General features: G+C 35.5%; 2 protein-coding genes across 3 annotated transcripts in view; one reads left to right on the forward strand and one right to left on the reverse strand.

Moving 5' to 3' along the window:
• The first annotated feature begins 2,925 nt into the window (after positions 1 to 2,925).
• Tbh (Tyramine beta hydroxylase) lies at positions 2,926 to 7,136 on the forward strand. Its single transcript, XM_076416036.1, has 10 exons — positions 2,926 to 3,060; positions 3,622 to 3,833; positions 3,891 to 4,037; positions 4,099 to 4,368; positions 4,421 to 4,703; positions 4,756 to 4,922; positions 6,312 to 6,497; positions 6,549 to 6,736; positions 6,791 to 6,945; positions 7,005 to 7,136. Exons 1-10 carry the CDS (start codon positions 2,991 to 2,993, stop codon positions 7,091 to 7,093), a joined length of 1,767 nt encoding a protein of 588 aa, XP_076272151.1. The 5' UTR covers positions 2,926 to 2,990; the 3' UTR covers positions 7,094 to 7,136.
• Positions 7,137 to 7,732: 596 nt separating this feature from the next.
• The window catches only part of LOC143204348 (uncharacterized), a 40,296-nt gene continuing 20,444 nt past the window's right edge, over positions 7,733 to 27,584 (reverse strand). The window contains exons 3-13 of one of the 2 annotated variants that reach the window (XM_076416931.1): positions 17,834 to 18,046; positions 15,658 to 15,895; positions 15,438 to 15,598; positions 15,293 to 15,379; positions 15,085 to 15,237; positions 14,854 to 15,030; positions 12,711 to 12,890; positions 12,173 to 12,628; positions 11,928 to 12,108; positions 10,501 to 10,693; positions 8,635 to 8,771 (exon numbers count right to left, since the gene is read on the reverse strand). In XM_076416931.1, the coding sequence (XP_076273046.1) occupies positions 10,525 to 10,693; positions 11,928 to 12,108; positions 12,173 to 12,628; positions 12,711 to 12,890; positions 14,854 to 15,030; positions 15,085 to 15,237; positions 15,293 to 15,379; positions 15,438 to 15,598; positions 15,658 to 15,895; positions 17,834 to 18,046 (2,015 nt within the window). In that variant the 3' untranslated portion in view covers positions 8,635 to 8,771; positions 10,501 to 10,524. Of the gene's footprint in view, positions 8,772 to 10,500; positions 10,694 to 11,927; positions 12,109 to 12,172; positions 12,629 to 12,710; positions 12,891 to 14,853; positions 15,031 to 15,084; positions 15,238 to 15,292; positions 15,380 to 15,437; positions 15,599 to 15,657; positions 15,896 to 17,833; positions 18,047 to 27,584 lie in introns of both variants that reach the window. The other variant, XM_076416930.1, reaches the window with a different exon arrangement.

Below are 27,584 nucleotides of genomic sequence, written 5' to 3' on the forward strand. Positions count from 1 at the left end.
TATAAAGTAACACTCAACAAGCAAATCTCAAAGATTGTGTATATAGTGATTTTACTGGTTGCCTGCAACAGAATTATGAACACACGGTTTCTAATTGCTTGTTTCCTATGTTGCCTTTTTTGCATATATCAGTAATGATGTTAAATATATTTAAAATTATTTAATAAATCATAGTAATAATTCGATTACTAGGCGGTTTTTAAAATAGTGCAGAAACAGTAATGTAACCTGAACGTTTTACTGGTTGCCTGGTTGAATCATGAATTAAACTAGCAAGAATATAATAGTGATTTAAATATATATATATATATATCTAATTATTTATTATAAAAATGATATGCCTTTCGATGACTTTTAATGGCCTGCTTTATAATAAACTTTAAATATGAAATATTGGGTGAAATATAGTGTAATTTACGTAAATCCTTGATAATTAAGTTACAGTCCCGATATAAGAAAAACACAAAATCGTAGCTTGTCAATCGTTGACTAATGACACGTAATTAAGTGACGTACCGAAACTTTTTAATTAAATCCGCCCATAGACGTTTCCTTAATCAGCTTAGAGGAAAAGTTTATTTCGACCTGCTGTTACTGCGACCATCTTCCTGCCGCATCGACTTTTCCGCCTCCGTAATTCATAATTAACCTGCAATAACGAGTTTTCCTTCGCGGTATCTAAACGATGCCGTTACATTTTAATCCTACCTCTCAAATAAGCAGATAGACGTCAAACTTAAACTGTATTTTTTTTTACAACAATTCTTGTTGGTTACGATATTCAAAATTGTTATTTTTAATCGAAATTCAGACTTTCAAAATGAATAATATTAATGATAAATGAGAGGTTGCTCTGAAAAAGCTAATTCTACTCCCTATGATGTAGTGTATCCAAAGTTCCTGTGAACATAACTCATCAAAGTGTTTAATGTATTGCCTGCCACAAATTGTAAATTCGTTTTAGAATCAGACAATATCTTCCTTCTCATTTTATTCTAGTTAAAAGGAGACACGATGCTGTCTGATTAATTCGAACAAGCAAACGAATGAGCCTGTCAAAGTCGTCCGGTTGTCAAACGTATGTAAAATTCTTGAAAACAATAGTGATAAGAGGTTTTAACTCCAACCTATAAACTATCGTGAGTTTATAATTAACTGTAGTTAACTTGAACTGTGAACTGTAGTGTTTTGTTTAGATTAGAATGTTGTTATAGATCTAAAGACTAAATAAACTAAAACTCAGAGGTGATATGGCAACGTTGCACCGTTTTAAACGTCATAAATTGAGATGACGTATGTTCACACCAACTTTGGATAGACTATGGGTCCTAGTGTGTGCTTGTTTAATAGCCATTCAAGCAGCAACACTATATTATTTACTATTTGACACTATTATGTTCTAATAATAAATAGTTTGAGGTACTGAGACGACAGCTCGGAATGCCAAGATCATTAAAACAACTGGTTCAGCCCAAGCATGTGGATATGCTTTTCAACTTTTTAACCGCCGCTGGTTTGATACACTTTTTGTAATTATTCTCTATCGTAATTTGTATAGTATTATTTTTGAATGGCATCGTCATTTTTGTATACTTTATTTAAAAATACATTGTAACTCGACCCTAAACAGCCCAAGAGGCTGATGGGCTTTTAAAATATAAAGTAAATAAATAAATAAATAATAATTCGTACAACTCTATTCCTACCAGTATAGTTATTTTAAAAATATTACTGATAATGACAATACAGAACAGGGAAATTCAAATATAGTACTAATAACATAACAATTCAGCATATTAAAAGTTATGTTAAATTATACTGAAATTTATATTTTTAAGTAGATATAACATTAACAGAAATCCGCTAATTATTTGAAAGTATACTTTTCATTGTATAACTTGAAAGCCAAAAATTGTATATATTTTAATATAGTACCATTATATTCTACCTAAAATTCTCTATAAGCCCTCAAATTATCATTAAGTTTAAAGTCCCTAAACATAAATGAGAGGAAAACAATTGAAAATGGCAAAAAATCACAGAATTTGCACACTGTAATTCATTCATTATTGAAGAAACATATTACAAAAAGACAAAGTAGTCCCAGAAATGACAAATAAATGAATTGACGTTTGACGCTTCAAACAAAATACACTTACTACAAAAACCTAGGATGGTTTCTTCTTCATAGAAAGTCTTCAGATACAAAACACTCTGTCATATTTGTTAGGTTAAGTCCAAAATCACAATTTGTTTTTGCTGTTCTTAGAGTAAGGTTAAGGTTCCTAAAAGTTACTACACAGTATTGATAACTTTTCAATTATATTTAATAAAAATAGCGTGTAAATTATTTGGGAACCAAAAAAACATATTAAAATCGTATGTAAAAAATCATTTCTTTCTTGGCAGATATGGAAAGATAGAAAGGATTTAATAAAGACCCGAAGAATTTAATGAAACGGAAGTTATTCGGCCGAAGGAATTCTTTGGCCGCATTGTGAATCGACGAGACCTACGTGTCGCCGGCTTTATTACATTCCTTCGGGAACCAGGACTAATGGAGTAATTAATGCATACGTTCGGTCGTAAAGATATCTTTTTTACCGACCAACCGTTTTAGTATAAATCAAATTTTTATTGACTCTTTAATTTTTTTATTGAATTTCGTAATTTTTCGCGAATGATCGCAATAGGCCTTGGATAAACGTCTGTGATAACCACACATATATGAATTAACAATTAAAACTGACATATGTAGGACAATATTTTTTGCCCGTGTTGTATTAAGCAGGGATATATTAAAAATAAATCGAGAAAAGCGAAGAGGGTACAAGGTTTGGTAAAACATCCAACAGACCTGCGCCATTAGTATCTTCGCCATGGGATATAAGTTCACGGATCTGGAAAGATTCAAACAATATTTAAAACAAGCTGTTGGGGCATCACCGCCAACGGCTGTCTGTATCTGAAAACTGAATAATGTCAGCACCATGAAATTGTTCGTACTAACAGTGATAGTGGTGGTTCTTTGTGAAACCGGTGTCTTGTTTTGTAGTTGTGGTGAGTAAGGGTGGTTTTTTATTGTATATTTACTAATATAATGTCATTTTTCTCGTATAACTAAATGTTTTAATTGCTGAATTAAATTTTTGTTCTTATATGTTTTACTGGTTATCTATATTACTTATATAAATATTTATTACAGTACTTTTCAATTATTTAGCATATATTACGAAAATTAATTTAAATACTTTTTTAACGATTAATGTCTATACATTTTTTATATAATAGTTTGGGGAAAAAGTAATTTCGGTTTTGTTTCCAATATACTCACATACAATTCATACAGCATTAAGAGAATTTTGCAGCGTCTGGAACAAATGGTAATCGAACGGAGCAAGATTCGGCCTGTACGCTAGACGCATAAAAGCTTCCCAGCAATTTTCTTCATTTTTGGGAAGACAAAAGGTGTGGTTCATGCATTGCCTCAAAACGTATACAAAAACAGATTCTTAATATTATTCTTACGTTTTGGACTAGTTTACATGTCACCCTATTCGCCAAATTTAACTACCTTCGATTTCCAATTGTTCTTCGTTATATCTAATTGACCTTTATCAGAAAAAAATGAGGTGTTTCACTTGGCCCTCAATGGAGACAACACCATCTCCCTCCACTGGATATTGAACTACTCCGAGGATGAGGCGACCTTGGAAATTCATCTACCCGCCGGCTTCGGATGGTTTGCTTTCGGTTTTTCTGATCGCGGCGAACTGTATCCGGCGGATTATTGCGTCTTGTGGAGGACGGCGAGGGGGAAATATAAGTTGACGGTAGGTACTTGATGAGCCGGTTATTTCCGGGTCTTTGTAACGTCATATTGGTTTCAGGATACGCATGCTGATGCAGAAGGTGTACTCGGCATCGATAAATCGCAAAACTGCAATGATTTTCGCGTAAAAACCAGGAATGGCGTGGTGAAGTTCACCTTTAAGCGTAAATTCGATACCTGCGACCCTCTTGACTATATCATAGAGGTGACCAACTAACCGTGAGTCCATTTCAAGCAATCAATCATCATGCGGGCACGTGTTATAGGAAGGAACAACTCACGTGGTATGGTCCAGAGGCTTCGAAATGGTACCCAATATCCGGGGTTTGAACATAAGCACAGAAACAAGGGAGAACCACGGAATGAATCGAGTCACTTTATTGAAGAACCTTGATGCCAACACGGAACTACCACGGTACGTCACCACACTGGACCTGTCGACGGATAAAGTGAGGGTTCCTCCGATAGAAACCACCTACTGGTGCAGAGTATTCAAGCTTCCCAAGGAGTTTCATAAGAAACACCACATTTATCAAGTGAGCCAGGAAATTACTCACGATTCACGTCAATAACGTTGTTGGGTTTCAGTATGAAGCCAACATCCAAGACACCAGTGAGGGTCTGGTGCATCACATGGAGATCTTCCACTGCGAAGCGGACCCTGGCAAGGAAATTCCTCTGTATAACGGTGATTGCTTCTCACCAGACCGACCACAGGAAACCATGGTCTGTAAAAGAGTACTAGCTGCCTGGGCTATGGGTGCTCTACCATTCACTTATCCAGAGGAAGCCGCCCTGCCTTTGGGAGGCGAAGGCTTCAATCCCTATGTCATGTTGGAGATCCACTACAACAATCCAGAACTAAAATCAGGTGAAAAATCCGAAACCACATCATCAATCATCAAGCAACACGTTATTTTCAGGATTCGTGGACAGTTCTGGCATCAGGTTCCATGTATCCGACAAACTGAGAGAGATGGATGCTGGTATCATCGAATTGGGTCTGGAGTATACTGATAAAATGGCGATCCCTCCTGGTCAGGAATTGTTCTCCCTAACAGGATATTGTATCAGTTCTTGTACATCAGTTGTAAGTTATTTTCACCTTTGTTTTTTTGTATTATCTACTTAATTCTTTAGATAAAGATAATATTTTGGTCTAAAATCCACTAGCAACTCAGTAATAGTCCAGCTACTATCAACAATTAGTAAAATTAATTGAACAAAATTAAGTTTTGTACTAAATAGATCATTTTACTGATGCAGATGTTATATATGTATAATAACTGAAGATTCTTGCGAGCTAATGTGTTACCATACTAGTAGGACTTCCTTTCAATTGTTCTTCTTCTTGTGGTTTTTAAATATTTTCATTCAAGTGGAGCTCTTTCTCTTCTAGTGTTTGAACATTTTCTTCCAAATTGGTATTATTTTGTTATTTGATTTATTCTTTCGACTAGTTTCTGCTCATATAAGACAATTATTCTGTTCATTCTTCTAGAGTAATCAAGATTTATTAGTTGAAGACGTCTTACTGATGAAGAAGAATTCAGTTTGCTATTTTTTCTTGCTGATGACTGAAAATTCGTAATGAGCTGATTTTTATTACCATACTAGTAGAATTTCCTTTCAATTGTTATTCTTCTTGTGATGCTAAAGCATTTTCATTCAAATTGAACTGCTTTTTCTTCAGGTGTTTGAACATTTTTTTCAAAATTGGTGTTATTTTGTTATTTGATTTATTCTTTCGACTAGTTTCTGCTCATATAAGACAATTATTCTGTTGATTCTTCTTCAGAGTAATCAAGGTTTGTTAGTTGAAGATATCTTCTTGAGGAAGAAGAATTCAGTTTACTTTGTTTTCTTGCTGATGACTGAAGATTCGTGATGAGCTGATGTATTACCATACTAGTAGAATTTCCTTTTATTTCCTTTCTTCTTCTTGTGATGTTAAAGCATTTTAATCCAAATTGAGCTCTCAATAGAAATAGAAATCAATAGAAATTGATGCTTAATAGACATTTTCTAAAAAAAATGGTGTTATTCTGTTATTTGATTTATTCTTGCGACCAGTTTCTGCTCATATAAGACAATTATATTAATACTTCTTCGGAGTAATTCAAGGTAAATCAAGGTCTATTGGTCGAAGGTCTTCTTGAAGAAGGGGATTTCAGTTAACTGTATTTTCTAGCTGTCTTTAGTCTCCAATTATTTAATATCAATATACAGATACGTCAGCCAGTTGTATGAAATATCTTACATGCACAATGCCGTTATCAATGTATGTATGACTTGTGGTCATCTATGACCAATGACATCTACAAAACCTGTGGTATGACCAGTTACTGGAGTAAATCAATTATCCAACTATCAGCAAATGATTGTTTATTGCTGGAATATCATGGAATTGTTGCTTCGTTAATTAAACAATAAGAGTTTCGATATATTTTATTGTGATTTTGAGTGTGACTTATTGCAGGGACTTCCATCGGATGGTATTGTGGTGTTTGGTTCACAACTACACACCCATTTGACGGGAGTTCGCGTGTACACTCGTCACTTCGATATGTTCGGTCGGGAATTGCCGGAGCTGAATCGTGATAACCACTTTAGCACCCACTTTCAAGAGATCAGACGTCTTAAACTACCTGTCAAGATCTTGCCGGTACTTCTGTTGAGATCAGCTGGCGCCATCACTAAAATAAATGAGTTTCAGGGAGACGTACTTGTTACTCGATGTGATTACAACACCATGGACAGGGAAAACGCGACTGTTGGTGGTTTTTCCATCAGCGATGAGATGTGCGTTAACTATATCCATTATTATCCCCACACACCACTGGAGGTGTGCAAAAGCTCGATCTCTGACCAGGCTCTGGACACATTCTTCAATTACATGAACGAGTGAGTAACCACCATTATTTCGTAACCGTTTTTTGAATAATTTTTTGAACCCAGGTGGGAAAATCAACCCACGTCTCCATTGAACGGTATATCGACTAATTACCAGTCGATCGAGTGGAATAAGATGAGGGTGCAGCTATTGGACGAGGTCTACCACGAAGCTCCGTTGAGTATGCAGTGTAATATGTCCAGCGGCGATAGATTCCCCGGTATATTCCCTCCAACGGATCCTTCACCAATTTGTATTAACTCGATTAACCTGTTTCAGGTTATTGGGAGAATGCAGCCTTACCAGCCATCCTGTCCCCACTTCCACCGCCCGAGAGAAACTGCTACGAGAACGGTATTTTTGAGTAACTTATAGCGAGAACCATATCGACCAATAAAACATATAATGCATTATTTGTCTTTTATTACCAGGTTAAATCGCATATTATTATTATATTATAGTTAAATTCTTACTCTCTAATTACCTTATTTTAGTGACAAGTCACAAATTTAAACAGATATTTTCAGGGATTGTTACACAAAACGATAAAAAACTGGTGGAGAAGCCTGAACTTTTTTAATATAAAATAATTTATTATGTTTTTTTCCTTTGAGTAAAAAAAAAATTAATAAATTAATAAACTACATTATTATAGTAAAAGACACAAATCTAGATAGTGATTTTCTGAGTTGGGCAGGTTTTTTTATATAAAATGGTGGAGGATCCAATAAATTTTTTCATTTTTGTTCAAAATAATATCAGATATCATTATAGATATCTAAGCTTTTTTGATAAAACCGACATATTTAGACAGTATTTCTTATTTAACAATAAATTATAACAAATAACAAAAATCAGCATACAGTTGATTATTTCTTAAAAAAAATCTCGAGGGCCATAAAAATAATTTAACAACTTGAAATCAAATTAAAATCAATCAATTCCAAATAAAAATCAAAAATATACTGCAGGATATAACAGGACATGGAAAATAAAACCACAATATCTCTTAACAATATTCTTGAAAAATATATTACAAAAGTGTGTTTTCGAAACATATAACAAAAATATATCTATATATGTATAAATGAGGGGGAAACGGGGTTGTTTGGGTTGTTATATAACAAAATAATTCTAGTCCGAAATAATAGAAACGTAATTCACAGGCCGGGAAAAAGTTGCGACAGTTTTTCCTTGGTTGGGACAAAACGACGAAAAAATGGCGGAGGAACCTCGCGCGAGTGTTTTTTTCATTATTTTATCGGTTTCTCGCGTTAAAGTGTCACAATTTTTTCCTCGGCGCTTCCCATAGAAGTGGTCGTAATTGGCACTGAGAGGAAAATTAACTAGACAGTGGAGGTACCAATATAATCATTGGAGAGAGATAATCAGTCGGCGAGATGACCTTGACGGATCTTTCTCTATCGTTTTGGTAAGAGTGAATATCTGTACTCCGCACGATGACCAATCGACTTGATTCAGGGTAAGAAACGACGCGTGATTTGAGGGAAAACGGGTACAGCTCCATACCGAAGAAGTGTCTGTTTAAATAAATATAAATAATATGTCCCAATACACTACTACTGATCCTTGAATTGTACTGTGATGATCATGCACGGCTGTCAATAGCGCTTGTGAGCACCGGGCGGTTGTCGGTTGGCGTTCCACTCCCTGCCCTCCTTGTGGTGGTGGTGATGGTGATGGTGCCGCTTCCTCTCGGCTCCCTTGGCGCCGTAAGTATCATTCACGACCATTTCTGACCCGTCGCGTTGACGTTCGACTGCTTCTCGACCTCGGATCGGTTCGTCCATGGTCTCCTTGCGCCTGAGGGGTGAGTGGTTGTTCGGTGAGGACTGAGCGGATGCCACGGCAGCAGCCGCGGCTGCAGCAGCTTTGGTACCGGCGGATTCGTGCAGGTTCTGCCACGCTTGACGGTAATAACGGTTCAAACCACCGTTTCTTGATCCGGAACTGGAGGAGTCGAAGGAGGCGACGGTGTTGCAATCTGGTGAGGCCCTGTGGCGGTAGTGTTTGGCACTGCGGTTCCTAAATAATACAAGAAACATTGGTTACCATAGTTGGTATTGACCATGACTATTTTGGATGATGACTGTGAGCGTTGATCATACCACATTGGATAATCAATATACGTTGGTATTGTGTTGGTTTATTTTTGATCACGTCTATGTAGTCTATTCGAAATAATAGTGAACTTGCATCATCAAGGTGTTTAATGTGTTGCCTGCCGCAATTTATAAATTCGTTTAGAATCACTATCAATATTTTCGTTCTCATTTTATTGTAGTTAAAAATATACACAATGCTGTCTGATATGTTCGAACGTCTGCAAAATTCTTCAAAATATTACCCTACGGGTTATCAACTGGTTATCAACTTACGAAGAGGTTTAATGAAGCTTCCAGATATTGTTTTTAAAATAATCAATTTTTGAAAGTATATAATAAAGTCAAGAAAGACTTATTATTTTAATTTGTATATTTAGATGAGACATGGATACTTCGGAATGAGATCAATATACCCAATGGTCACTCATGGCAACCTTGCTGAAGGAGGTTGCTTGTTTGAAGCTTGATAATTGGAGCAGCTTCCAAAATTGTCGAAAATGATTATCAGTGTATACAGTCAAGAGCAGAATAGAAAACAAGAAAAATACGTTGGTTCTACGTCCAACAATGGTTGATGAGTCTTTATTCTTCATATCGCATATATTAGTCACATTGTTTTGCAAGTGGTTTAGTACACTACACCATCTTGTTGTAAATAAAGTCCAATAGCAACAATAAAAAGATACTTGTCACAACCCACACCAAAATAGAGGTTTTAGAGGATTTTTTATGACTTTTTTATCATTATATGGGAGTATCTGTACCCCATATATAACAGCTCTATTTTTTAACACAATATCCAAGATAACGATGAGTTTTGTTCCAAAAACACCCACTTTTGAAACAATATTTTTCAAGTATTTTCCAAAAAATTAAATTACTAGCGTCAAACCAACACAGATTTCAAAAATAAACCAACAGATATACGTTTAAAGGTCTCGATAACACCATCATTCGACATACTAAGGTATCGAGCAGCGTTCACTCATCAAGCGATCTTCCTAAAACCCCAAATCCCCCCTTTACCCTCGCATTGTTATCAGTATTCATGCAGGTGCTGTTATGAAATGAGAGACCGTATTATTATCCCGATCCAGGTCCGCTAGAGTGCTGAAACGCGGTGCTAGAAGCAGACAAACACCATTCAGAGGTCATGCAGTGCGGGTGTACTTGTAGAAAACCAACCAGGGGAAGTCTTGAGTTCTTTCAGCCGGGTTTACAATATCTTAGGGGTGACTTTCGATACATTCGATATCCAATATGTTTATCCGAGGATTCTGGACAATATTAGGCTTTAGTGAACAATTAAACATTGCAAGCAACATTTATAAAGCACGGTACAGCAGTGTTGGTCGTCCGGATCAAAAAATAACCAGATTACACTAAAACTATATACCAATTTTTGTTATTTCAATTGATATAAAGGAAATTGAACCTGGAGCAAGTAAAATGGTAATGTGGTACCATACGTGGATAGGAAACTAAGAAAGGTGTCTCAGTGTGTGAGAAATAAGGGGTAGAGACTCAGAAAGAATATAGAAGAAGAAAGAGCGTAGAAGACTGGAGGGGCAGAGAACAGAATCAAGGTTATTTTTCGAGGTTTTTGGTTATATTGTAAAGACGGCTGCAGACGCATCAAGATATCTTACGTAGACGAAAGAATGGCACTACGTTCACATGGCATTACTGAAATACCCAGCACGATGAGATCGATAGCTTCGACAAAACTCGCGTCTGCCGACCTGCTGATCGGGGAAGGGCAGGGCCAGCAACGTGTACCAACGCGACGGCATATTCGAGGGCGATGGGAGTCGATGCGATGAACGTGTCGGTTCACCCGCACTGCAGAAAAACAAATCATTCAAGGAGGTCAGTCCCTGCGTCTTCGGTTCGCAAGAACCACGATACATCGACGGGTGTTCATTGAGGTACCACCAAGGAGTACGTTTTCGAGGTTATCATCAGTGTTCGGTGGATAAAATGTGGACAACTTCGTACTTCTTGGTCATACCTCTTTGCAGACAATCTCCACTATATGGGACACTGATAAATGGGCGGTGATGTTTTAAATAATGTATGTAAGTATCAATGCACATAATAAACTCTAAACATATACCAATTATGACTAAAAGCAGTTCTACTTCAACAGTTTCAACAGTTGAGAATGAGATTTAATTTTTGCAGATTTCTTCTTCCAGTCTGAAAATATATCTAAAATATATTTTTCTCTAATCTAAAATATATATTATAATATATCTAAAATAATTATTTTCGAAATTTTGATGTTTTTAAAGAATCAGAAGTCAAAATAAATGGTGAGTAGCATATTATAAACAACAGTTAGGACTGTATTGCATATGTGTTTTTATAAGGAAAAATTATTCAAAAGTAGCCGTTGTGAATTTCAAAACGTATAAACTTAGCCACCAACTGAATTAAAGGGCTTAAAACAATGCATATGCAGATATATTATAACTTCTGATGGATAAAGACTCAATGAAAAAGACGCATTGAAAATTGAGTCCCATATACTGATCAGTACTCTTGCCTATAAAGAAGAAGAAATTGCAAGGCAACACTCCCAAGATATTAGTTTACTCCCATAACGCAAAAGACCATTTTGTATTTAAAATAAGAAATTCCTTAAAGAATTCCCTGAAAACTTGTCCCTGTCCGAACAGCATTTATTTCAATTAACACAAGCTTTACGCTGCTTTTTGTTTGTAGCTTTCAAAGGAATGCTTCAGGAAAAGAGATTTTACTCTTTTACGGCCTTTCTTTCTTTTGTGACTGTAGAACCGTATGATAAATAAGTCCAAATTATTGTATATTTTTCACAATTCCTTAAAAATCAAATATTCCTGCTGAGGAAAAAAGGCGCAAAGTTATAGAAAACAAGGGATAAAATGTTAAATATTATTGTTTATTTTTTATGTCAAATAAATTTACTGATAAATCTGTAAAAATTAACTCATAATAATATAAAAGCATGTATATCGTAAATTACGTAGAATTGATACTTTTTCTACATTACTTTTTTCGTCGTTTCATATAACAACCGAAATATATCTATTACCTTCTCACTAAGATCACCACAGTCGTTATAACAGCAGCCAAGAATATGAAAGCTCCGAAAGCACACAGAGCTATGATAGCTCCTATGTTGAGCCTGGCACCAAACGGTTCCCGTCTATCTCCATCCACCGGGAGCGGTACGTTCACGTTAGGCACCTCACCATGCTGAATGTTCGAGCTACCTGTTGACCATCAAGGGTTTACATGACTCCATTATCATCACCGAGGAATAAGCTGATAACTGACCTGCTATTTCATTGTCTTGCGGGTGATCCGCCAGGACAATCAGAGGTCTCTCTGTGGTACCACCCGTGGAACTAGTCGGCGAAGGCTTCCTGGTTCTTGACGTCAGTCTGATGACGTCGTTGACTGCTTTAATGGTGGTCGGTGGTGGTTTTGGCGTTCGGCTTCTTGTCCTTGCTGTCGTGGATGTCGTCGTGGTGGTGGTGGTTGTGGTGGTGGTACTGGACGGTTTGGTGATCTTGATGATCTCCTGCGTGGTTGAGGTCAGAGCGGGATCTTCCTCGCACACCGGTGGTACGGAATCATACTGTCCATTAGCCATGCAGGTCAACTTATTGGGTCCCAACAGTCGGTACCCAGGCGAGCAATCGTAGCTGATGACAGATCCGTAAGAAGTATCGTTGTTGGGTACGTCGATAAATCCGTTCTCCACTTCAAAGGGATACTCGCATTGTACAGCTGAAAATTAATAGAAACCCAATTAAGAAACTGTATCTACCAACGGTACTACTTTAACATCGAAATATATTGAAGTACGTACGTTCACAGCGAGGTGGGGGACCGTTCCACCTTTCATCGATATCGCAAGCTAACTGGGCCCTACCGATCATCTCGTATCCTTCGTAGCAGGAATAAATAACCCTGCTCAAATATCCCACAGAATCATTAACTAGAGTGTACTCTCCGTTGGCTATATCGGCGGGATAACCACATTGTATTCCTAAAAGACAATTATTTCTTTAAAGATTTAATATGTCATTAATGATCTAATTATGCATATATTGCTTTCTTTTCTATGCTGTATTTATGTTTAAACTAAAACAGTGAAGATTGTTAAAAAGTTGGCTTGTGACATTCACAAATAGCCTTAAAAATTGACAAAATTGGAGACTGACAATAAGAACCAGGAAGCCTTCGCCCGTTCGGCGCTTTACTGCTAAGAGCTCGATAACTTTCCTCACTTTGATTAATTACAATTTACGATGCCGAGGAAAAGACGACCTGACTTAGGTCATCACACTGAGAAACAGATCAAGGAAATAATCGTTTTGCTATGTCAGAATTGCGTGCTTTAGAGAGTGATAATGAAGTAGAAGTAGTAGGCTTAGAATGCAACGAGTTCCTGCACATCAAACACAACAACAGCGAGCACGACATAATGAAATTGAGCGATTCCGCAGACACAGTGCTCCTGTGATCCTGGAACGTGCTGCATTCCACTATGATGCGACAATAGATTATTATGCCGACAAATCTGTAACAATTGAGGAAATTACAATAATTTCTAAATATTGCAAGGCGTTAAAATACAGTGGTGAATCTAGTGGATTATGTTGTGCTGGAGACAAAGCAAAATTGCCATAATTGCTCCCACCACCAGATCCCTTACTCTCTTGAGTTTCTGGGATTGGAAATGATTCTAAGCACTTCTTGGCCAACGTTCAGAAATACAACAGCAGTTTCCAGATGACATCATTTGGCGCCACAATATACAGGACAATTTCATGCCTACTTTCCCACAGTTGACCCAAAATTGCATGCATTGTTACCAAACACATGATACATGGACCTTGCGGTGTTTTCAACTACAATTCACTCTGTATGGTTGACGGCAAGTGTTCCAAGCGATATCCAAGAGACCTGATTGCTGAAACCATAACGGGAAATGATGGATACCCATTGTATCGTCGGCGATCAGTTGCGGACAATGGGCGATCGGTAGTTGTGAAGGTAGAAGGACAAAATGTTGATGTAGACAATGGTTGGATCGTGCCATACTCGCCAATATTATCCAAAGCTTTTGAGACTCATATCAATGTGCAATATTGTAACTCTGCGAAGTTCATAAAGTACATATGTAAATATGTTAACAAAGGTAGCGATATGGCCGTCTTTGCTGTAACCAATACAAATCACGGTACCAGATGGGTCGCTATGTAAGTAGCAACGAAGTAATTTGGCGTATCTTTTCATTTGCGATCCACGAAAGACACCTCAACTCAACTGTGCATTGGAACAAGACTGGCTGTGAAAAAGATGATGAATAACGTCATTGAGGCAACAATCATAAGGGGAAAATACAAAGCAGAGGATATCTTGATCCCGCGTAAACCGATGATTCCAACGGATTTATCATTCGATTTTAAACGTTTACAATTTCCTGTACGTCTGGCCTTTGCGATGACCATAAATACATCTCAAGGCCAGTCGTTGGAAGTTTGCGCAATCCACTTGGAGTTCCCCTGTTTGGCGCATGGACAATTATACGTCGCGTGTTCACGCGTCGGAAAACCGTCATCTTTGCTTATTTACGCACCACAAAACAAAACAAAGAATGTAGTTTATTAGAAAGCTTTAAATTGATTAACAAACTTTATCATAACTGTGTGTGTCTGTAAATATCTAATGGAAACCTTATAAATAGTCAGTATTTCAGGAAAACTCTGTTTTTTAAGTATGAAACATCACGTGTAATTAATCGAAAATAATAATAAAAATTCATTCATACCGAGCTTTTTTTATTTTATTTTTTTAACAATTACGGATTATTAGATCTTTTATTTATCGATTGAGGCAGTATGAAATCTGCCGGGTCAGCTAGTGAGTAATACAAATAATAAAAGTTGAAGAAATATTCGAAAATCCTTCCTAGTACCATCTATGTTACTAAAATAACAACTTACTTTTACACACTGGCGGAAACTCGTTGTAAAACCCTGTTTCCAAGCACGTTCTGGTCTGAGGACCGACTAGCAGATGACCCTCGTCGCAGGCATATTCCACCGTTGACCCAACATTGAAATTGGGAGCTACCATAGTGGAATTTGGCGGTTGTTCTGGTCTACCGCAGGCCTTGGGTTCTGGAAATTATCGGTGAGTTGTCTTTGTGACACCATTTTAACGAAAGTACTCACGATGTTGACAAATATAGTTTAGATTCATGTTGCAGTCGGTGTCTGACCATAACCATCCCTTGGTACCATCGTATCGAGCACAATCTCCGTTACCCACCGGAAGATTCCAGAAGGACACCGTCACTTCGTCACCCTTCAACCATTGCCAACCACCTGGAGGAGTACACGATAAACCATGCGAAATTGATACATTTTGAGTGGTACTCACCGTTTTGTTTATCCCTAACCGCTCCCATCCAGTACTGACCTTGGGAATCACTCCGATGTCTTCTCCACAACTCCCAGCTGATGAACCCTGTCCGTGAGATTATTAATTAAAATAAAATCGTTGTAAAATAGTACGAGGTCTTTACCTTGAAGGGCTGGGTTGCTCTCATCGACCAGAGTACCGCCGCGACTCCTGCAGAAATGCAACGCCTCCCGGAACTTCGTGGGTTGCCTGTTGTAGAAGACGTAGCATTTCCCGTTGTACGTCGCTGTATTACCCGGCGGCTGGTCCCGAAATTGAGGACATCTGTTCAACAAGACAATGGTATATACTCAAAAACGAATATATCACGACGGTTCCGGTACCTTTCAATAGGTAGAGCTTGATCGGTGTAAACAAACGCCTCACAGATGGAGAGCTGGGTGGGGCTGGTCACCTCCAGGTGGACGCTGACAAAGGCGCCGGGCATTGGAGGATTGCAAGGTAGGAACAACGGTTGGCCCTCCTCCAAGAACCCGACGAATCGGTTGCAAATGGGATTGGTACCCAAATCCGGGCGATTGTTACCAACTCTAACGACAATTGTAGCTGGTTTATTTGCTCCTGCAAAAAGAAACACTTCATTAATATTTACTGAATGCAGGAAAAGCTATTGATGTATTCCGATTTTAATTTTAGTGTATATTAGGATTGTGCATTATTCAATCATTCAGCAACGTAATCTCCATCAAGAGTCGTACAATCATTCCTGCGCCAATATTTCAATACCACTTTTGTAGAACGATTTATCTTTTACCTCAAAACAGGCGTCAGTTTCAGCGATAACCTCTTCAATCGAGCGAAATTTGTTACCATTTTTTTGAGGTCTGCAAACAGCCAGTAATGTCTGGGAGGCAAATATGGTGAATACGGTCATTGTTTTGATTGACTCGTGACACGGTGCGTTGTCTTGATGAAACAATATTTTTTTCTTTGCCATATGCAGCCGTTTCTTTGCAATTTCGGCGTTCAAACACTCCAATAATGCATTATAATATTCACTGTTGATGATATTTCCCTTCTCAAGATAGTCGATGAATATTACGCCATGGATATCCCAAAATACCCAGGCCATTGTTACGATTGTTGTACCCAGACGATTGTTGTGCTTTCGGGCACTTTGGGCAGGTTTCATCCGTTGTCACATATCTCAAACACTGCTCAGAATAGATCTTTCTCACCGCCAAATGCTCATGCAATATACAGCCAACAGGTTGTTTTGATATCTTTACGATATCAGCTGATTCACGCAACTTCACTTTTCGAACATTCAAAACGATTTTGTGGATTTTTTATCCTATCTGCATCATCGGTGTCTCTGCGACCACGTTTGAAGTCAGCAACCAACGCCTTATTGTTGTTTCTGATGGAGAGGAGTCCTTATAACACATTTCAAGCCATTGCTTCGCTTGAACCATTGTTTTTTCCTATCAAGAAGCAGTATTGTTTTTGATCAATTGTTTTGAAAATAACAAAAGTAGCGTCACTCTTAGCATAATAACTCACAAACTTATGAGTAGAATATCATGGAATTTTAACAGGTACGCCATTTATGTGTTAGGCCCGGGACTTTTCCGTCCATGTGTTAGTCCATTAATATTTCGATGTATTTTCTCGGTTATTTGGAAACATGTAGTTGATAGGCTATCTCCACTTTTTAATGGCAAAACCAACATCTCTGTTCATTTTCTGATGGCAGTACTTTGACATACATATATAGTTAAAACCCTTAATATTACTTCTATATACACTGGTAAATTTCCCTTTAATTTAAATAATGAGAGAGCAGGCCTTTTTCAAAATCAGTGTCTGATGACTCTGATGATGATGATTTAAATTTATAATGTGACCTAATAACTGTACTTTCTAACATACCAAAACACTTAGCCGTATTTTCATTATTCAAATATTATTTAGCTCAAGAGCTACGTCATGAATTAAGGTACATCAATGTTTTTGCCTGTATCAATCAAAATTAGTTAGCATCTTGTACCTCAAGGTCTTCAGTACAACCATCTTTGTCATTTTGATGTGATAAAATATCAGTATGCAAGGTATTTTTCCTACACAACATAGATCTCGTTTTCTCTTAAACTGTGAGTAATTAACACGATATTAATCAATAACTCATGAAACAAAAGTATGAAACTGTAAATTACTTTCCTTATACGTCAAAACTAACAGCATTTAATTATATTTTATTATGATTTCATACGAAATATCCCGTTCAAATACCGGTTAATTTATTGTTACCTTATGTTCGCATATTTGCAAAATACACATATGCAGTAAAATTTGTTCATATTGTTCAGGATACAGATATTTAGATTATGTTAATTTTTGTATATAAATATCATCACGAAAACGAATGAGTAACGAAATTAATTATGTAGAAAACAATGTGTGAATGAACTTTCTCCTGTTAGCAGGTCGACCTGATCAAATAAACAATCCTTGGCGTGCATTTGTTTACATATATGTATAAAACTGAATGAGACTTACCACAGCAAGCTTTACCAAAATCCAGTCGTACTAGCTGGACCATGTAGGGTTCCAGTAAGTTGACGTACCACCAGGGTGCTTTCTCGACCTTGGTTAAGGTGCAAGTCTCGCTGTTGAAAAAGGCGCTGGTGCTGGCATCGATGGCCTTCTGTGGAATGCCCATACCTTCAGTGGACACCTGCATGGGGGCTTTACCAGCAGCAACATTAAGTACTGTTGACAAAAGTTTATGTTATAGGTCTGAAGTTACAAAAATAACTTAAAATTAGTTCACAATTGTTCTAGTTGTTTTTAGGTAAATTATATTAAGGTCAAACGAGTGTAAAATATGTAAATATTCAACAAAATCCATCCTCATTCGTCCTTAAAGTTGAATAGTGATATAAGTGTGGACATCTATCTTTCAAAATAAATTAAATGATTATCGAAATATCTTTTTAAAAATATTTTACTACAATAAACGAAACAAAATGCGAAAAACATTATTCTGAATTATTATAACCAACAAACTACAACTTCTTTAGTCAACTCAGTTCCATTGTGATATAAGACGTCAATGCTTCAAAATACATTTAAAAATCTGAAGCACACTTCTCCAAATATTTTAAAACAAAATATTTTATCACACAAACGACAGGAAATTCGAACAATATTATTCTGTATTATGATAATCAAAAAATCATATTTCCTGTGACCACCTAAAACCAGAAGAGAGGTGATTTAAATATTTCGGAACAAAATATTTTAGCTGAAATATGGTGATAATTTTTTGAAATTTATTTATTACATTATTAGTAGTCGTTGCCGACTAACCTACAATTTATATTTACAATCATTTAAATCTAGGTATATATCTAAGATGACCCATCGGTCTTATCTTAGTCTCTTATGTAATAATTTTTCCCAGTTACACATTTCTGCACGCAATTTAAGGCAAATTTTGAAAACTGATTTGAAAATAATCCCGTACAAAACTCAATTAATCCAAAAATTGGTACCGAGAAATCCTGATCAACGAGTGGATTACAGTAATGCAATACTAAGGCTGTCTGGTGAAATTGAAGATTTCTCGTCTATAGTGATAATAAGCGATGAAGCACATTTTCTTCTCCACGGCCACAGCAATAAACAGAACAGTCGATTTTGGGGAACACAGAATCCTCAAGTAATTCATGAAACGTCATTGCATCCACTAAAAACAATTGTATGTTGTGGTATTCATGCTCGAAAAATCATTGTTCCTTATATTTTGTGAAAATGGCGAAGGTCTTGCAATTACTGTTACTGCTGAACGGTATCAAGACATGATTCGAAATTTTCTTGTGCCTGAAATGGAGGAGCAAAGACTAGAGGACATATGGTTTCAGCAAGATGGGGCCACAACACACACAACTCATTCAACAGTTCAAATATTGAGTGACTTTTTCCACGAAAACTAATTGCGCAAAGTGGCGATGTAACATGGCCAGCCAGATCTCCGGATTTAACAGCATCAGACTTTTTCTTATGGGTTTTTTAAAATCAAAAGTTTATGTGAATAAGCCCCAAATGATTCAACATCTTCAAGACAATATTTGTCACGAAATTGAAGAAATTCAGCCTCAGATGTTGCTGGATGTCATGATTTAGTCGATATAATTTTTCAATCATAATGAAAAAAAATATAAGGACCAAATAAACTTTTTTCTTTGATCAAAGTTATGGGCAATAAAAATGGTAGTTAGACTTTTGCCTCCTACTGTATCACTTGCCTGTAATTTTGATGTGGCTTTTTCGCTACTGTCTCAAATAATATAGCATATATACTCAGCAAATGTAACCAACGTAATATTCTCCATTTACAGTATATCCCATTTGCAGAGTAGTTAAATAATTGGTCTCAATACAGTTTCTTATGGCACACCTGTTTTAGCTTCTTTTATTGTAACATAGGCTTCTTCTTGTTTGACTTTAAAGATTCGGGCTGTAATGTACAATTTTAGTAGTTCAGTGTATGTTCAGTGCTTCGGTAACATTTTCTGTAACTACTAAGCTAGGCTGCCATACCATATCTTATCGAAGGCTTACTAGATCTAAGAATACAATGTACATTTTTACATTCATAGGCTCTTTCAAATACATTTGTTATTCTATGCACCTGGTCAATTGTTTAATGCTTGTAAATAAACCCAAACTGGTGTATAGGTATTAGTTTTTCTCTCTATAATCCTTCCTTGGCGAATCATGATGTGAATCATCCAAAAAATATTAGATTTGATCGAGTTCCAATGACCGTAACACATAAATGGCGTCCTTTTTGATCCATTTCATTAAAAATATCTTTTCTAGTTATGACCCACCGTCACAAAGTATGAAAGAAGGTCATCACGTAAAATACAAAACGTGTAATCGGTTATCCTTATCGGGAGTCCTATTCAAATCCACGTACCACTACAAAAGTACTGCCAAGTCGTAATGAGCATTGTTCCTAGTAGAAGCCGGATTCTTAAATCAGAAACAATATGGTCGCTCTTTAGCATTGTTAATTGGGAGAAACAGTTAAGGCATATTCGAAACGAAAGCCCCGGCATAAAGATGTCCACCCACTGACATTAAAATGGAAATGAGAATCGTGACTTCAGCGATGATGAATTGGTGTTGAAAACGAAAGCAGCGATCACCGATGGGACAATAGGTGTTTTGGTGTTGCACCCAAGTCCGCAACGGTGGTAAATTCGGTAATTTTAATACATCACAACTAATAATATTTAACCGTTACGTTTTTCTTGGTTCGAAATTATTTTAATAGGCACGATGACCGAATATATAATAATCTGTGTTTAGACATGCTTTAACATTCTCATTAAATTCTCCTATGCATTCTTAAACTAGATCTCAGCTTAGTTTCTTTTACTTTAGTTAACTTCAGTGACAACATTTTGGACTTATACTATTTAGGTCTATTTATATAGAATATAGGGTCGTACAGCAATGAAAAACAGGGAATTTTTAGTGAGTTCAGTTAGAAGCATATTTCCTTCTGTCTGGTTGACGTTCAAATGTTATAGAAATACTAGCGACCCGCCCCGGCTTCGCACGGGTGCAATGCTGATACTAAATTAAATACACTACAGAAAAAATATGAACGTTGTATATAAAAACATAGCGGCCCGCTCCGACTTTGCACGGGCATAAAATATATATGCCTATGTCACTCAATGAAAACATGATTAAAATCGATCCAGTATTTTTGGTTCATTCATTACTGCCCTTGGCCTGCACGCATTAAATTTGGAGTAAAACAATTCCTCTTCCCCTATACTTACTATGAAGATTTCCTGCTATCTTTGGAATATCTAAATTCATACAATTTTTATTACATTACACATTTTTGAACGCAAATTTTAAATTTGTAATATCTCCGAAAATATTTGTTTAATTTACATGCTGTAAGGAACCATATTGATCTATATTAATTGCACACTGTATTTAAGGTACTTAATTCGATAAGGATTAATGCCGTATTGCTTAAAATAGCTTCGTAAATAAGCCATTTTCTCACGTAAAAAGTAAACAATAAAAATGGTTAATGTGGGTTATCCCTAAAAGATAAACATATACCATCGCGGACTTTTTTGTAGACCTTTTTATGGTGTACAATACTGTGGTACATTAATTTGATCTAACTCGTAGGGTTAGGCAGCGTTTTTGATAATTGCTAAATAAGCCTAAAAAAATAGGTTAATTTACGACATCACGTTAGAAACCTCTAAAATTAGCAATGTTGCCTTAGTATATTATGCATGTATTATACATATAAACCTTCCTCTTGAATCACTCTATCTATTGAAAAAAACCGCATCAAAATCCGTTGCGTAGTTTTAAAGATTTAAGCGCACATAGGGATATAGGGACAGAAAAGGCGACTTTGTTTTATACTATGTAATGATATATCGAATTCATACATACTTGTACGACTAAATCACATTATATCAAATATAATTTTCCATGTTATTTGCTAAGAAATAATTAATTAATATAAACAAAACAAATGAGGCCTAACCTCAAATGTTATCAACACTTACTTATTTCGATATTACGTTAATTATACTTTGGGTATAATTAAAGTTACTTAAAATAGTAAACACTTACATTAGAATAATCTTATTTCTGTGAATAAATTACCCATGTTCAAACTATACCATATAACATATGGACTGAAAAATACCGGGCGTAACAAAGAAAACGCGATTTTTTTTTTGTTCAAAATTGTCTTTATTCACCAACGTAATCTCCATCAAGATTCACACAACCATTCCGGCGCCGCTCTAACATCTCAATACCACTTTTGTTGAACGATTTATATTTGGCCTCAAAATAGGCCTGTCATCAGTTGATGTCCACTCAGATGACGATCATTTTTATTCAGGACTGAAGTGATGGATCCATGTTTCATCTATTGTCACACATCGAACAAAGTTCCGGTTTTTTACCTTTAAATATGACCAAACACTGTCAAGAATGATCAACACGTTTTTGTTTTTGGTCAGCAGTGAGCAAATGCGGCACCCAATTTGAACAGAGTATTCTCATAGACAAATACTCACGTAATATAAAACTTTTCCATCATTTAAAACGATTTCTGGTGTTACCACCTCATTTGGACGTCCACTGAGTTCTGCATCACCATCACAAAGTTGTTTTTGATTCATTGTTTTGAAAATAACAAAAGTAAAGTCACTCTTAGCACAATAACTCATAAACTTATGAGTAGAATATCATGAAATTCTCACAGCTTTCTTTTGAAGGTTAGTACTAACTGAAAAAGCGCTGAACTAGCGCCATCTATGGGTTAAGTCCGGTAATTAACGTTTGGGGGGAACTTTTTCTGCCTTGTAATGAAAATTCACAATTTTTTTTAAGATTTTGCCGATACATAACATTGTTAATCCTCACACCATAAATACACATTTATATTTCTAATTATAACACAAAATGTCTTAAATAATGTATAAATAAGAAGTGTACCCATACAAATCGTTCGGAGCGACCAAAACGATTGAGTCACGCACAAATATGGAGTGTTTTAACTTTCATTCCGGGTAAAATATATACGTGGAATTTTCATAAAGCACTTTTTAAAAATTAGTCATCTAGCCTAATCCAACAACAAAATTTATAACAGTGAGTGTTTATAATTGTATTTTTATTCGTATATAAAATAATAACTCAATATTCCTTCTGATATTACATGAAATTATCACTGAAACTGAATCCAGAGTGTTTACAACACTCAAAACCAGCAGTGTTTGTTTGTTGTTTATGTTAATTCTGAACGAAAATCAACTTCAAGCAACTAGGTCTCATAAAATATGTATAAATATCATAAAATATATATATATTTTCGGGTAAAAATATATCCAACACGTTCTTTTGAAATGTGTAAGCAACCAGTTCAATAACTATCATCACTGTTCAAGGGTCTATAGGTCTTAAAATGATAACAACTCTCTACTCTTTTACACTCTACTCTCTTACTCTTTGAAACTACTTCTCTAACAATTTTAAGAGGATTTAGCAAAGCCCAATCAAGTTCCCGAGCATATATCGTTGAGTAAGACCATATTATAGAAACTGGAGCACAATTTGTTTTGTTGTCACGATGCGGTAGTCTAATGGCACTAAATGCAACAACTATTTCGAACAAATTGGCAAATATCGAGCTATAAATATTAACTACTACGTAACAGGACATTAACATTCCTGCAAGAGCCGCAGCGAACTACATAACGAATTCTAACTAAATATTTTGTTTATAACATCAGCAGAAAACAGTGGGTAACATAGAGTTAGGAAATAAACGCATTAAACACAATAAAATACTCAAGCTGTTAAATAGTATTGCGTACAAGCTCGAAGAATAAAACAGAAAACACATTAATCGCAATGTGCTGCATATATTTTGAATAATATTATATACGTATAAGAAAATACCAATTAATTATTATATAAAAAACATTAATTAACACGTGTTTGACTAACCTACATATTTATAGCCGCTATAAAAAACGTTATAAGTTATCATTAGAGAAAACAGTAACAATTACCTTGGAAAAAAATTAAATATTTGCAAAACCTACTAGGACTACAGTTTTATCCGTTATATGTTTACCATATTCCAAATACAGATTTTATCAAGATATATAACCTATAAAGGATTTCAAAAAACTGTAAAGGAAAAGAATGTATATAAATATATTCAAAATATTACAAACCGTAAATTTTTCATTGTTTTTTTTTCTTTCTAAAGATTAAAGTCTCAAATTATATGTATTTTAGGATTTTTTTTGATAACATCTTTATTAAATGCGCTTAACATAGTACAATCTTAATTATAAATTAATTTATTACTACATTTCATTTGTACTTGGATTAATTCACAAGCAAGACGAGTGCCAGAAAATACATCAAAATGTATTCGTCAATTATAAAATTATAATAACTTAAGCTATTTTACACTAAAGGTATATACTTTATATAAGTTCCTATGGTTTGGTTCGCTTCCATTTCCTGACATACTGCGCGCTGTCCAGCAGTTGTAATGCTTCCACGTTGGTATGATTTAGTAATCTTCTTTCGTGTTTCAAGGCAATATCTTGGATAACTTCGCAAATCCATTTGATTTCCCGGTCATCGTGCACAGTTCTTCGTTGGTTACGTAGCGATAGGCATTGGTAATCAATCTAAGAACCTTGTTTTGACAGCGTTGGATGACTAGTTGATTTGAATTTTTAGTGCAACCCCATATTTGCACCCCATAGGTCCAAACTGGCTTTATGATGTTTTAGATCAAGTTGAGAGTATCTTCCGACTAACAAGTATAGTTGTTTTATTTTGGTTCTAATGTGTTTTCCTTTTTGTCTAACATGATGTTTAAAGGTCTTTAAAATGTATAATCTTAAATCACATAAACAGATATCTACTGATTTTTGTAATCACGTTTCATTGTATGATGTAAAAAATAACTTTTATATTAATTTTTATATATTATTTATAAATTGTATTATACCATTCGAACCAATGTAAAATTTTTTACAATTGCTATAATTTTCATTAACCAGTGGTTGTTTATGTGGAAATAACACAAAAGATATTGAAAATGTCAAAAAATCTAAAATTTTCACGACTATATATGAGGAAAAGTTCCAAAACATTTTACCTTTTGGATAAATATAAAAGCTTCAAAACATATGTGTTTTGAAGTGAAATAAATCAATATATTGCAATGCTATATACAGTTTTAAAGATATGTTATATAAATAGAAATCCAGTAATTTTTTGAAAATAGACTCTTCATTGTATAACTTAAATTTCCACTATATATATAGAAAATGTGTCAAATATTTTTACCTCTTGTATAAAGACAAGAGCATCAAAATATATGTATTTTGTAGTGAAAGAAATGAAAACATGTATTAAATTGCTATGAAACATACACACTCGTACTTTCAAAATACACTTTTCATTGTGCAACTTCAAAATTAAAGGTTATATAAAAATAATTATATCATTGGTCTCATTATTGGATTGAGCATTAAATTATTCATAATTCCTGTAATTTTCATTAACTTGAATTTATTTGAACGGAGTTGACAGAAAAAAGTCTGAAAATACCAAAAAATCCCAAATTTTCACGACTATATATGTGGAAAATGTGGAAAAAATTACAAAACATTTTACCTTTTGAATAAAGATAATGATCTCAAAGTATACCATGTTGATTTGCTTTATAGACAAAATTCCATTTATTTTCTGGCATACTAAAGGTTATTATTTACAACTTACGGTTTTCATTAACCCCGAATGCGAAAATAACATAGTATCTTACTATAAATCGTCTAAAATAGGAGCAATATTGCTACCAGCTAAAGGAATAGCTCATTACACTATAAAATGATCATTGCACATGTGTTGAAATCCTAGGTCATTGAAAAATCATCGCAGAAATGTTTGGAATGTTGGTACAATGATTGTCACATCAAACTTGCAGGAGATTTCAAGGAAACATTACATTAATCTTCTATATCTTTGAAGACAAGTAAAAGTACAGAAGCAACTCAGATAATATTAAATAAAATATTGAATATAAAGAATAGAATGATAGTAGATGATCTCACCTGTCGCAGTACCTTAAAGCTTCAGCAATTTAATGACGACAAAAATGTTTGCTGAGGAAATATTTCTTCAATATTCAAACGAATCTTTAGGCTTATTGGCTGATTCAGCAAGCTCTTCCTAACGTCAAGGATATGGATGTTTATCAACGAATTCACAGAATTGTGATCTATAATCATATTTTAAATATTCAAATCTTTTAAACGCGTAATAAGCATCTAAATGAAAATCTCACCACATTAACAGTTACGATATATAATTAAGCGTACTTGAAACTTTCTAAAGCGATTTTTCTAGCTAAAACAGGAAATAATATCCGGAACTGAGGAGAAAGTTGTTGAACCCCTATAAATTATTTCAATTTCAAACGAAACCTGAGTGATATCAACGTAATGACAACAATTCTTGCATTGTTCTGAAAATACCCACGCTATTTAATTATACTATACTATAACAGATCAATTGAAAAGTCCCCGGCCTACCATAGTAAAACAGATTTTTTTAGCAAAATTAGCTTTTTTTATTCAACATAATTCCCGCGCGGAGCGATACACTGATTATAGCGACCCTCCAACTTTTCTATACCATTTTTGTATTACGATTTGCCCTTTGCTTCAAAATAAGCCTCACTTTCGGCAATCACTTCTTCATTCGACGAAAATTTCTTCCCAGCGAGCATTTTATTGAGATCTGAAGAATACGGTGCATGAGGAAGCAATTCGAAGCCCAGTTCATGGATTTTGGCCATCATTTTCATTGATATGTAACACTGTGCATTGTCTTGGTGAAGCAGCACTTTCTTTTTCTTAAAATGCTGCCGTTTTTCGGCGATTTCGTCCTTCAAACGGTCCAATAACGCTATGTAATAGTCGTTGTTGATGGTCCTTCCTTTTTCAAAGTAATCAATGAAAATTATTCCATACGCATCCTAAAATACAGGCGCCATAACCTTGCCAGCCGACTCTTGCGTTTTCCCACGTTTTGGAGCTGTCTGTGGGACTATGGAGTGAAATGATAGAGCCATGTTTCATCCATTGTCACATATCGATGCAAAAACTCGGGTTTATTACGCTTGATCATCTTCAATCACTGCTCCGAATCATCAACTCGTCGTTCTTTTTGGTCAAAAGTGAGCTCGCGCGGCACCTTCTTTGTACAGAGCTTTCTCATACCCAAATATTCGTGGATGATATGATGTACACGTTCAGTTGATATCTTTAGAGTGTCTGCTATTTCATTCAATTTCAATTTACGGTCATTCAAAATCATTTTGTGGATTTTTTTAATGTTTTCGTCGCTAACAACCTCTTTGTGCGTCCACTGCGTTCACCGTCTTTGGTGCACATTTCTCCACGTATAAACTTAGCATACCAATCCGTGATGGTTGATTTTCCTGGTGCAGTGTCACGAAACTCGGCATCAAGCCAAGTTTTTGTTTCAACTGTATTTTTCCGTTCAAAAAGCAATATTTTATCAACACACGAAATTCCTTTTTATCCATTCTTTTCCCGATAACAAAAGTTGCTTCACTCAAAATGCTATAATTCACTAACTAATAATCCGACAGGTGTCAAATTTAGACGCGGATCTTTTGAGG

This window comes from Rhynchophorus ferrugineus, unplaced genomic scaffold (assembly GCF_030347505.1).
Source record: "Rhynchophorus ferrugineus isolate W39M unplaced genomic scaffold, kcgeb_rfMv2 rfM10, whole genome shotgun sequence".
NCBI classification, from domain to species: domain Eukaryota; kingdom Metazoa; phylum Arthropoda; class Insecta; order Coleoptera; family Curculionidae; genus Rhynchophorus; species Rhynchophorus ferrugineus.

Excerpts from the sequence above, each read along its gene's own strand:
- Tbh (XM_076416036.1), top strand. The coding sequence starts at position 2,991 with ATGAAATTGTTCGTACTAACAGTGATAGTGGTGGTTCTTTGTGAAACC. Across the intron at positions 4,369-4,420 it reads AGAAACACCACATTTATCAA|TATGAAGCCAACATCCAAGA; the intron begins GTGAGCCAGGAA and ends GTTGGGTTTCAG. Across the intron at positions 6,498-6,548 it reads TACCTGTCAAGATCTTGCCG|GGAGACGTACTTGTTACTCG; the intron begins GTACTTCTGTTG and ends AATGAGTTTCAG.